This window comes from Pogoniulus pusillus, chromosome Z, assembly GCF_015220805.1.
Source record: "Pogoniulus pusillus isolate bPogPus1 chromosome Z, bPogPus1.pri, whole genome shotgun sequence".
NCBI classification, from domain to species: domain Eukaryota; kingdom Metazoa; phylum Chordata; class Aves; order Piciformes; family Lybiidae; genus Pogoniulus; species Pogoniulus pusillus.
Window position 1 is genome coordinate 49,357,521 of NC_087309.1, and position 12,505 is coordinate 49,370,025.

The window sequence follows — 12,505 nt, forward strand, 5'->3', positions numbered from 1 at the left end:
TTATTTTCCTGAATCCTCACCCCCAAAACTATATACTGAAAATAATTTAGTTTAATTAGCAGACTCAGTTTCATTGAGAATATCTTACAAAGGACACTATAGATAAAACTGGCTATTTTAGAAGTCAGGAAATGGAAAAGGCTAAGCTATAAACACAGCTTTCCCCCACCATTAATCAGGCTGAGCAGAAAGTTCACGGGTGAGCCAGGCTGTCTGAGAGAAAGGGCGGTCCAGATGCTTGTCAGCTCTCTCTCTTTCAAAAGACATCCAAGGCTCATTAGGCCTGTCAATCTTGCACAAAAGGGGTGCTTACGGTGAGGAGCCATCCTAAGCAGGGACAGGGTCCCTCAGAAGCTTATCCTTTGAAGTGCCAAGGCACTCTCTCTGCAGGAACTATCCAGGCAGGGGAGAGCTCTAAGGCGGGAACCCCCAAGGTGGGAAGTGCCCCAATATTTATACCTTTCCTAGACAGAGATGATTTACCATTTCCTGGAAGTGAAGCACACTGCCAATCCCCAGCCTGATTCCAGCGCGGGCATCGGCACAGGGCACCCCTTGTGCCGGAAGGGTCCCTTGCTCCCCCACCTCAAGCCTGCAGGACGAGGCAGTGGAAACAGGTTTCTTCACACCTTTCCTCTCCCATTCAAACCATGGAGTAAGAGGAATTTGGGGGGTATCCAGGACTCCAGGACAGCCCCAGATGAGGCTGTTCAGGATTGCTAATATCTGTTAGTGCCCTCAGGGCTCTGAGGGCTAAATTTTGACCAGATCGTGGAGAGTATGAAGTTGAAGAGACTTAGGAGCCTTAAGTAAGACAAATACACCACCAAAAGGAAGAGAAGTTATATGCTAAGCTGGGCAACATGGTTGTTAAGTCCCAGGAGCACTTATGTTAGGCAGCAAATCTCTCTGGAGATGCTGTTTTGTATACAGCTTGGAGTCAGCTGGTTAGGTAGGAACCAGGCTGACCTGCCTTCTTTTTTGAGGTGGCACGCAGGACATAGCCCTTTGTTTGGAAGTTCCTGATACTTCTTCATCTGTTTTCATTTTGCCTTCCCCCTACCCTTACACCCAGAGTCCTCTGAAACTCCTCCTTCATTGGATTCCCCCCCTTCATTTCCACTTCTGAGACCTCTTCTCCTTGATCCAAAGAGTCAGGAGACTGGGGCTGAGAGGAATTCCAAGCTACATAGAGCAAGTGCCATCCCAGTCAGATTCCCAAGTCTGTATGTTCTAACCTCACAGCAGATGTGTGGGCTGTCATGCAAAGCCCAAACTCCTTGGATTTGACACAGGTGCCTCACTAGGTGAATATATCTTACCATCTTAACCTTAACAGAGACAAATTATATATTTAATTCTTGCCCAGTAGGATGCATGAAGGAGCTTGAGCAGACTTCAGGGACAGGAAAATTGTTACTGGCATTCTTTTGTCAAAGTTTGCATTGGAACATTTAACTGGCCAACTAAAGGAGAGCACGCTGTTTATTCACTAATGTGAACATTGTAATTAATTGATCGCTATGTGAGAGCCATAAATAATGTGAGTGAGCCATAAATAATGTGAGTTTTGTGATGCATGTGAAAGAGGAGGAAAACTTATTTTCTTGAGATTGTCTGGCTGAAAATAATGTCTTTCTCTGTTGGAGTGCTACAGCTTGACTGCTGTCTTGGGAAAGCATGCTGCCTTATTTGGTTGGGAGTAAGAGGCTATGTTAACACCTTTGGTGTGAGCTAACTTATTCTAATTTTTAAGTGCCTCTGACTTTTCTACATAACATTTCCTTTACTGAAATAAACCATGGGGATTGTGTGAATGTTAATTAAATTATCTTCTAAATGTTGAGAGACCTGTTGAGAGACCTGAGAGATAAGCCAGCAGTGTGCCCAGGTGGCCAAGAGAGCCAATGGCATCCTGGCCTGCGTCAGGAACAGTGTGGCCAGTAGGACAAGGGAGGTTATTCTTCCCCTGTACTCAGCACTGGTCAGACCACACCTTGAGTACTGTGTCCAGTTCTGGGACCCTCAATTCAAGAGAGATGTTGAGGTGCTGGAACGTGTCCAAAGAGCAACAAAGCTGGTGAGAGGCCTGGAACACAAATCCTATGAGGAGAGGCTGAGGGAGCTGGGGTTGTTTAGCCTGGAGAAGAGGAGGCTCAGGGGTGACCTCATTGATGTCTACAACTACCTGAAGGGATATTGTAGCCAGGTGGGGGGTGGCCTCTTCTCCCAGACAACCAGCAACAGAACAAGGGGACACAGTCTCAAGTTGTGCCAGGGGAGGTATAGGCTGGATGTTAGGAGGAAGTTCTTCACAGAGAGAGTGATTGGCATTGGAATGGGCTGCCCAGGGAGGTGGTGGAGGCACCGTCCCTGGAGGTCTTCAAGAAAAGCCTGGCTCAGGCACTTAGTGCCATGGTCTAGTTGACTGGATGATCTTGGAGATCTCTTCCAACCTGGTTGATTCTATGATTCTATGATTTGTATTTTACCTTTTTTTTTTTTTTTTTTTTTAGATATGCATATACTAGAATGACATCTGGTAGTATATATTTTTTAAAAAGGACGAGAGATTATAGGGAGAAAATTCCAGTGAGTAACAGAAAAAAATACATGCAATTAAAAAGTATGGAAAGAAAAATACGGAATGTATGGAAAATAAAAGTATGGGAAATAAAGCACAGTGCTTCTTGAAAATGTGTAGTTGTTGTTTTCCATTCACTGAAAATTAATATTTGATTTTTATTTATTTTTTCTGCTTCTCTAGGCTTCTGGGCTCGTGATGTAGGCAAGATGATTGGCCTGCAGCACCCTCTCATACCTGTCCATCATCAGTATGTTGTAACATCAACTATCCCTGAAGTGAAAGCCCTAAAAACAGAACTGCCGGTGATTCGTGACTTGGAAGGATCATATTATCTGAGGCAAGAAAGAGATGGTCTTTTATTTGGTCCATATGAAAGTGAGGAGAAGATGAAGCTGCAGGACTCATGGGTGACAAATGGAGTCCCACCAGGTGATTAAGAATATAGGGTCTTTAAACTTGATAAGTGCTAGCACACATTGTAATCCCTACCTGTCATGCTGCCTTCTTTGATGGAAAACTTACAGTATTTGCAGTGTGTGACTAATGCAGAAACTCTTTTTTTCCAAAGAGTAATTGTTAAAGACAAGAGTGAACAGAGTTTTAAATGTAACATAAAAAGCCCTTGAAATAGGCACAAAGCACACACCTATCACCTAGTCTTTTCCCACTCTTTGAACAGCTGCTGAAGTGTTGCGATTAGATGAAGTTACCAAATCTGTTATGCAGACATTTGCAACTGGAGTAGGAATTTTTCTAAGCTGCAGTTCTCTCCAGCATATGGACAGGGACTCTGAATTTTTGTTCTTCCCTCAGAGGTAGCGTGGTTGTCGAATAGGAACACAAGCATAGCAAAGAAATGTCTTGGGAACAATGCTGTGCTCAGTTTTAAGTTCAAGAGAGCTGTAGATTAATGTCAAATCTTTGTAGTATAAAAATACTAACTGTGACATGCTGCTTCATATAATAGATTTTTTTAAATGCTACATTATAGTGTATTCCATTCACTTCTAGGCAGAGAGTTACATTGAGTCAATAGTGTTGCTATTTTGAAAAAAAAAACAACCCCATAATGTCTTTCCTAAGAAAGAGCAATCAGCATTGCTGCGCTTTGGACTGCACTGGAAAAGCTTCCTGAACATACTGTCCCTAGCACTTATCAAGTCTCTCTACAAAGTGATGTTTGATAACGCTTAGAGCCAAGACTGATGGATGAAATATATCCAGGAATGCACTAAACACCACGAAATCATAAGCTGGCACAGAAAGTATCTTTCTTTCCCTCTTCAAGTTGGTGGCTTATTGAAAAAAAGAAAAAAAAGAGGTTAGAAGGAAGTTCTTGTGTTTCTTCACTTCCTTTCTACTTCATTGTTAAATTCATGTGACCTCAGGGTTAAACAAATATGTATAGAGGACAGTTATAATTGCAGTGACAATAAACTTGATCCTGCAGGTAGCTTGCGATTTATGAATGCCATTTTTCTTGTGTAAGATGGCAGAGGCTTGAACATACTGATGAATTCTGTGTGATTTTTATATATGGAGATTGCATAACTGTATTTAAAATGTAAATAAGTATATCGATGTAATATAATGAGTCAAATATTTGTGCAGGTTTTGGAAAAGAGCTTTTTGAGTCCGATTTAGACAGAATAATGGAGCATATTGAGGCTGCTATGGAAATGGTCCCCGTTCTGAGAAAAGCAGATATCATAAACACGATTGCTGGTCCTATCACCTATTCTCCAGACATTCTTCCTATGGTGGGACCACATCAGGGTGTCAGAAATTACTGGGTAGCTATTGGTTTTGGGTGAGTATGTTCTTTGTGGCAACTTTTTTGTATCATACTCTGTAAGTGTCAGCTCCAGCTTTGCACATTTTTATGTGATTTGGCAATTGTTTTTGCACACATTTTATGTAAAATGTAATTGGAAGTAGTCTTAGTTACTACTATCTACAGAGTATTACAGAAGCTTATCCTTCTATCTCACTTCATAACTCTCAATTTACTTCCTCCTTCTGTTCTGGAGGCCAGTGTCTGTTGTAACACTTTATGAAGCAGTAAGTAATGAGTAGTACTTGTTACTCTCTGTGTAGCAAGTTAAAGTCACAGTAGACTACTCAGTCAATTTTCTGGATTACTTTTCAATACAGCGTGTCAACAATTGTTTTGTCTATGCAGAAACTGGTGTACCTGAAGCTAGGCAAGAATGAGTGGTACAGGGAGAACTTCCAATATGAAGTATTAACTTTCTGGTGTAGAATTGAAGATACACTAAGCAGAAGGCATTGCCAGCATACTGGGTAACTGTGCTTGGGATATGAAGAGAGTATTGGTTTTGACTGTTGGAGGTTGAGCTGAAAAATTATGATGGAAAGGACAGTGTGGCAGCAGGAAAGAGTGTTTTTCTACTGTCATTCTCTTGCCCATTTCAGTATTTTCTTTGAATGCAATTTATGTTTTATGTACTCTGGCTGCACTAACGCCCATGGCAGAACACTTCTCTTTAATTACCTTAATTTGACCATTGATTCAAGACGGATAGAGTGGACTGACTACAATTTCAGACACATGCCATGGAACGCGTTCTGTTTACATTGTCGCTCCAATTGCCTAATTTGCTGTTCAAAATCCAGCTCAGCTTTATCCAGGCCTCTTTCAATCCAAAACAAACAAACGCTCAGTTCATAAGATAAGGCAGTATCACTAACGTGCTTTTCGAGGCCCTCAAAATAAAAAGGTTTGCTAGTTTTGCAATGATTCATTGTGAAAGGTATTCACCTTTGCTGCTTGGATTTTATTTTTTTTTAAAGTTGTTATCTTTTAGTAACATTTGCAGAACTTATAGTTACAAAAGTGGTTTACCTAGTCCTTGCTCACCAAAAAGACTGTTTAAGTTCATTAATCAGCTGCCAAACTCTGGAATCTATTTTCCTCCATCTGTGTCAATGCAATCATAATCGAAGTTTCATACAGGAAAAAAAATTAAGACCAGTGTTATATGGCTAAGTTTCTTTAAACAAGTTATTTCAGGAATTTGATTAATCTCTAAATGTTTAAACAGAGGTCTTGATTATATTGCTGTCACTGGGTTGCTCTGTCTGCTTTTCAGGGACTTTTGACTCTCTGGTCTGTGCTGATGGGTCACTGCAGTGTTTCTAGCAGTGTTGTAATTTCTTATGTGCATTAGCAAATCCTTATCTTGTAGTCAACTAGCAGGGACATTGTGACAGAGGACTTAGTGCTGTTAGTTTAGGGGATTTTTATTATCTAAAATTAGCAGTTTTGCTAGGCATTTTAATGTGTAAAGAAGTTAATAAGTATAGCTAGCAGAGCTTGTAGCACTGTTTGTTATTAAGGTTGCTCAATGCTTCCCATTTTCAGTTACAGCTTTGAAAATTTTAACAAGAGCAGGCTAGGCTAATATTTTATTCAGGAAAGTTTAAGACAAAGCAGCATAACCATTCTGAAGAGTGAGATTATTGGATGGTATGTATTTTTGCTATGTTTAGGTTTTAGGGGTGAAGTCTTTCTTTTGAAAAGCTCTAATCTCTTTTCTGAGAATGAATTTAGCTTTTGGAAGAAGTGACCTTTCTCCTAAAGATATGCCTTTCTGCTTCTCTTTACAAAGTGTCTTTGCAAGTTATAGCTCATAAACATCTCTAGAGATTTACTAATCTTGCACAAAGATTCTTGAATTCTGTCTGCAGTAGTATTCCATAGCCAAAGACTCAACGGGATTTTTTCTGCAGGAATGGGATAGAATAATTACCAAACTTTGGACAAAGACACTAGAAAAGGAACCATGGTGCACAAGGACTCATATTTCATAGGAAAAAAAATAAGTGATAAGCAAGGACTCGTAAAGGAGTAAGACATAAAAATAGAACAGGAACAACAGGGAGCATAATCTGGCATTGACTGGAAAGAGAAAAGAAAACCAGACAAAGGCAGTTTGTGTTCATTAACTCATAAAAGAACTGTATCACTCTTTAAAGCTACTTCAAATAACCTTTCCCTGCATAGCATGTGTTTCATTCCTGTGTAGCAGAACTGTAGTGGACAGAATAATACCAATTAGGTATTGATGGGTAATACCCATTTCTGAGGTAATGAGGGATATGGGGACCCTGCTGTAATTTAAAATGTCTGGTAATATAGGTCCAGCTAGAAGCACCAAAATCAACATTTTGCACCGTGTTAGTACTGAAAAGCTCTGCAGAGTGCAGAGACTACTCATCCTGTAGCAGCAAGCCAGCATTTCACAATGGACTCCCAGGCTGTCTTACCCAAGTCTTCAGCTGAAGTAAAAAATGTTGTCCTATTTGGTCTGTCATCACTCATTGTCATGCAGTGGTCTCTGTGCCATGTTCCTGCGTGCTCTTGGCTGCAGTGAAAGGTGGAGGGACAATTAAACTTGATAAATTTTTTGAAGGCATTGTAGCCATGGTCACATAATTTATAAGCATAAATAACTTACGTCTGGCAAATTAAGTTAGCACTGGGGATGGGCAGCTCTTTCGTAGTACTTGCAGAGTGGCACTCATGTATTCCACCAGCTATGGTAATAGAAGTTTGTGTTTATAGTCTGAAGAGTTGGGCTGAACAGCCTTGAGAAGTGTGTTTGGCAGAACTACTTCACATGATCAGCTTCTGTTCTGTTTAAATAAATAATTTACAGCTAAAACCCCAGTGTGTAAGTGTATTCTCATGAATATTAGAAAGTCAGGCTCTCTAAAAGTGCTAGAACTAAGTTGTCTGTATAATCTCAGTGAACTCCTCTTACATATATGCATTAGAATTAAATTATTACATAACTATTCTCCATAAAGATGATCTGTGCCTATTTAACCAAGGACATAGAATTCAGAATGCACACTCAATGAGCAGCAGTACAAGTTTGTTGTAGCTTCACTATCCAGTGTGAGTATCTGTGACTTAATGTCTATCTGCTAATCTAAACTTGATTTTGGACAGATGTAACTATTCCTTTGTGGATTTTTCTGTTGTGCTCATTGGAGCATTTAAAAAATAACTAAGAATTTCTTCTCACATTTTCCCTAAAAACAAAGTAATTTTGACTTTTTATTTTTTCTTGAGACAATGCAAACTAATTCACAGAGATATTAAAACAGAAGGTTTAAAAACATTTAGTATAAATAGTTATTTGTCATGAAATGCTTCAGTGTGAAATCTGAGGTGTAGACTGAGTAGTGACACACATAATGCAGCGCAACAAAGATCCTTGTCCCCAGTTGTCCAGTGTTGTCCAGTCCAGGTACCATGCAGGAGCACATTTCACACACAGCTTTTTTCCTGTGATTGCCAAGATGTCAAGGATTTTGAAAGTTAGAGTTAAACACAAAATGATTAAGTAAGGAAACCTTGAATTTATCAGTTCATAACTTTTGAACATTAACCTTTGCTGCCTGGTATGGGGTTTTTAAATGTAAGGTTTCTAACAAGAGATCTTCCCTGCAGTCTAATCCTTCACACAGGACAGGGTTTTGTTACAGACTAGTAGGAGAAGGTTTCTATAAGTTTATTTTGTTAGCATAATTTGTTTGAAACCAGTTCTCTTTGTAGGTGTAGTAGAGAACAGAGAAGATAAATCAGGTTAGAAAACACAGTTCTCAAACTCTGGCACCACTGGAAACAAACTGTCTAATTTTATCTCCACTTTCTCTACATTCCCTGATTTTCTCTGGACTGATGATAATTCAGCTTCTTTAAAGCTATCTCAATAGCATTGTGCTCTGATTTTTACTGCTGTTGTTTTGTCACTGTAACATACTCTGTAAGTGCTCTCAAGCAGATTATCAAATCTGAGTCGGGTTTAATCAAACTCGATTGAAAAAGAAGTAGTATTTTATGACTAGAAATTTTATTCAATGGATATCAGAGGTTTCAGTACCTTCTTTGTCCCTGGAAAAAAAGAGTGTTAAGTTCTGAACTTTAGAGAAAGAAAGAGCTTGCTCTGATTTCAAGCACTGCAACTGATGTGCATTAACAGTGGATTTCTGCTGCTTGCAGTGAGGCAGTAGAAATACCTGTCAGTAAAGTATGTAAAGTTGGAAATCAAGACAAAACAGAACAAACAGACAAAACCAGGGAATATTTTTAAATGCTTTAGGGATGTGTTAGTAGTATGTGATAGTACTGGTTTTTAACAACAACAACAAAAAACTTGTACTTTTTTTGGGGTTGTTTGTTGTTTTTTTTTTTTTAAAGATATGGTATTATACATGCTGGTGGCATAGGAAAATACCTCAGTGACTGGATCCTTGAAGGGGAACCTCCATTTGACCTGATAGAATTAGATCCCAACCGCTATGGAAAGTGGACGACCACAGAATTCACTGCAGCCAAAGCAAGAGAGTCTTATGGTTTTAATAACATTGGTAAGAAAGCATTTTGAGGATATGGTTTTATGTCTTGAAACTGTCTGTGTTGGTTTAAAACTAGCCCTCTAGCCTGGTTCTAAAACAAGAAATAGGAACTTTCTGGACATATTTGAATAAAAAGTAAATAAAAGAGGGGATTGGATACAAAAGAAAAATAATTATAAGTCTTTATCATTCCATTTGCTTGCTAGATTAGGATAAAGTGTACTGCACAAACTATTCTTCCTTCCATTCCTCTTCTTCACTCTGGTTGCTGCTGGCTGGTGGTTTTTTTGCATGGCTTCCCTGACCTTGACTGAGACTCTTGTTACAGCTAAGTACATAGCAACACTGGGGCCTTTTCTGTTTTCTCTCTCAGTGGAGAGCTATTCTCTTGTTTCCTTGTCCAGAGAGGTAGGGGAGGGGGCAATTTGAGGGGGTCTTTGTGTTATTTCTGAATTGCAAATAATTGTAAATGTATGTAGGTGTATTTTGTACATACACATTGTATTTTATGCTTTTAGAAGGCAAGGTTGGACGTGGCACTTGGTGCCATGGTCTAGCCTTGGGCTCTGTGGTAAAGGGTTGGACTTGATGACCTGTGAGGTCTCTTCCAACCTTGGTGATACTGTGTGTGTGAAATGGAGAAGCCATCCCTGGCAGTATAAATTTTTAAATAAACATAGCTTCGTTTTGCTTCTAAACCTTCTGAGTTAGTCTAGTGGTTTTATTTTGGGGGTAATTTCAACCCACCACAATGTGTTCCATCAAAGCCTACCTCTAGGTTTCTCTGCTTATGTATGTGCTCTGTCTTGATGATAATCTTTTGATATGCCATGGGTTTTGATTTGGGCTTTCCCCCCCCCACCTCTAGTTGGTTACCCTAAAGAAGAAAGATTTGCTGGAAGACCAACAGAGAGAACCAGTGGCCTGTATGATTTGCTGAAGTCAGAATGTTCAATGGGCTTTCATGCAGGATGGGAGCAACCTCATTGGTTCTACAAACCTGGAGATGAGACTGGATACAAGTGAATGAAATATTACTTTTTTTATCCTTTCTCCCAAGATAAATTGTCATGATAGCAAGGGTCAGATGACTTAACTTTTAATGAGAAACATACATTTATTATTAATTTCAGCTCAAGGTGTCTATTAAGTAGATACTCCGTTCTTGGATTTTCCATAGTTTAGAATCCATTTCATTCTAATCAGGCAGACATTTCAAAATACACATCGAGGTGTCATGTAACTCTCCTCCTAGGTTTAGGGAACCGTACAGAAGTCTAGCTCAAAGGAGAGATAGCAAAAGAATTTGTTCATTGTAAATTTGTGGCTTTTTCTCCCTTTTTATTCTGTGCTGCTGATCAAATAATAATAATGTTTCATGAAAAAGCCCATTCCTCTCTGTATAATTCTCAGAAGAGAAGCCCATTCCTCCCTTCTTTTATTCATTCATTCATTCATTCATTCATTTGTTTGTTGTTTTTTTTTCCCCTCTGTACCTGTCCACCCAATTGCCTGCTTGCACCAGGGGGCAAATAAATGTTTTTGTTTCACAGAGGTACTGGAATTCAAATGTAAGTGAGACTTGTTAAGGAATAGAGAGGCACATTTTGGTTCAGAAAAAAAAGCCTTTGACACCTTAAGCTGAAATAAATTACTCATCACAAATGCTGTAAATTTACACTCGACAGACTACTACTTCTTCTAACGTTTGAACAGTTCACAGTTTGCCATACAAGGTGGTTGATAAAATAGTTCTCTCTGTTGTTAAAGAACTGTAATAATTAAGATATGTTAGACCAAGGAAAATGTTGGGTAAGCTACCTACAATTAGAAGAATATATGTGTTGCATTATTATTAAACTGAAGAACCTGAAGAGTACTTTTCTGCTGGAAACAGCACAAAAAAAGTCTAAATAGTGTTTTATGTGTGTAAATGCTCTGTTTCAGACCCAGTTTTCGGCGCACAAACTGGTTTGATCCTGTGAGTCGTGAGTATAAACAGGTTATGGAGAAAGTCGGTGTGATTGACCTGTCCCCATTTGGCAAGTTTAAAGTAAGAGGCACAGATTCTGTTAAGCTGCTGGATCATCTATTTGCAAATGTTGTTCCAAAGGTAAATGGGACAGTGACAACTGTTCTAATGCAGGACTTAGACAAGCAAGATGTGTTTCAGAAATTGAAAGTGAAGCATAATATTGCTTTCAAATGCCAAACACTCAGGTCCTTTAGAGAGGTTGCTTTGTCAGGAGATGTAATTCACTCTATTAAGACCACAAACAGTGGAGTTTATACAAGAGTAACAACAAGTAAAGGTGCATTTTGACACAGAAAATTGAATCAGAGAATGGTTGAGGTTGGAAAGAGACCTCTGTAGGTCATCTTGTTCAAGCATTTCACCTGGAGCTCATTGACTATGATTAATTATGTCCATATGTCCATCTCCAAGGATGAAGACTCTACTATCTCTTTGGGTAACCTCTTCCTCTGCTTAGCCAACTTTACAGTAGAAGATGTTTCCTTACATTCAGTCAGAACCTCCTGTGTTTCAAATCTTTGTCTAAAGAAGACCAAATGACTCTCACCTGGAATTGTTTTACAGTAGTAAATACTAGAGTAGCTTGGCAACTGCCTGTCTTTCCCTGTGCTGTTGTACTGTGGCAGCTTGAGGCAACAGAATAGAACAACAGAAGGTGCTCTTGCCTGACCACAGCTGAACGACCAATCCTTCCTGGATACCCAAGGGAGCAGTTTTGTTGTGGTTTGATTTTTTCACTTTATTTTTTTTCAAGTATGACCTATGCTTGTTCCCCTCACAGTAACTCTGTCTTACAGCTGGCTGCCTGAAGCAGGCAGAGATGCAAATGGTCAGTATATTCAGCTTTCAGCTCACACTTGTCCACAAGTGTGGCTTCTCACAAATCCTCAGAACTTGACTTTGTGTTCAAAACTGACATACTGTTACAAACTACTCCAGGTTTCTTATTCTTGGTCCTCAGCTGACAGAAGTGCTCCCTGAGTCCTTTCATGTTCCTGCTTGTCCAAAACGTTCTCATGCAGTGTCTTTGACTGCAGAGATAAACATCCAGCAAGAAGGTTGTGTCTTTCTGGCCTGCTAGAAAAACAGGGTTTGCTCATTTAATTTTTTTTTTTTTCCTGTAGATGATGGTTTTAGCTGCTTCAGACACCAGATGGAGGAAGTATAAGGAAATAGTAAACTGAGGCTGTAATTATGAAGTTAGCTAACTTCTCAGAGGTCAGAGACAACTGAAAGGGAAAGCTGTACACAAGAATGGTATCCTGTAGGTTTAGGAGAAAGAAGACCCTGAATTGCCATGTAGTCTGTCCCTTTTTTTTTTTTTTTTGTCATAGCACCAAAAAGTATGTCACAGCAATTAAAAAACACTTTGCCTTCTTTCTAGATTGGGCTAGAGGTAAGGTAATTGTGTCATCAGTGGGCATGGATACTTATGTGATGGAGAGAAACCAAGATTAAGTAGGAAATTATGAGAACAAAGTGATTGTGTTCTA

The 12,505-nt window shown here is 39.3% G+C and overlaps 1 protein-coding gene across 1 annotated transcript in view; it reads left to right on the forward strand.

The window, feature by feature from the left end:
- Positions 1–12,505, forward strand: part of DMGDH (dimethylglycine dehydrogenase) — a 49,943-nt gene that overhangs the window by 20,466 nt on the left and 16,972 nt on the right. The window contains exons 6-10 of the mRNA XM_064176778.1: positions 2,768–3,016; positions 4,199–4,397; positions 8,820–8,989; positions 9,846–9,999; positions 10,925–11,090. Coding sequence (XP_064032848.1) covers positions 2,768–3,016; positions 4,199–4,397; positions 8,820–8,989; positions 9,846–9,999; positions 10,925–11,090 — 938 coding nt within the window. The remainder of the gene's footprint in view (positions 1–2,767; positions 3,017–4,198; positions 4,398–8,819; positions 8,990–9,845; positions 10,000–10,924; positions 11,091–12,505) is intronic.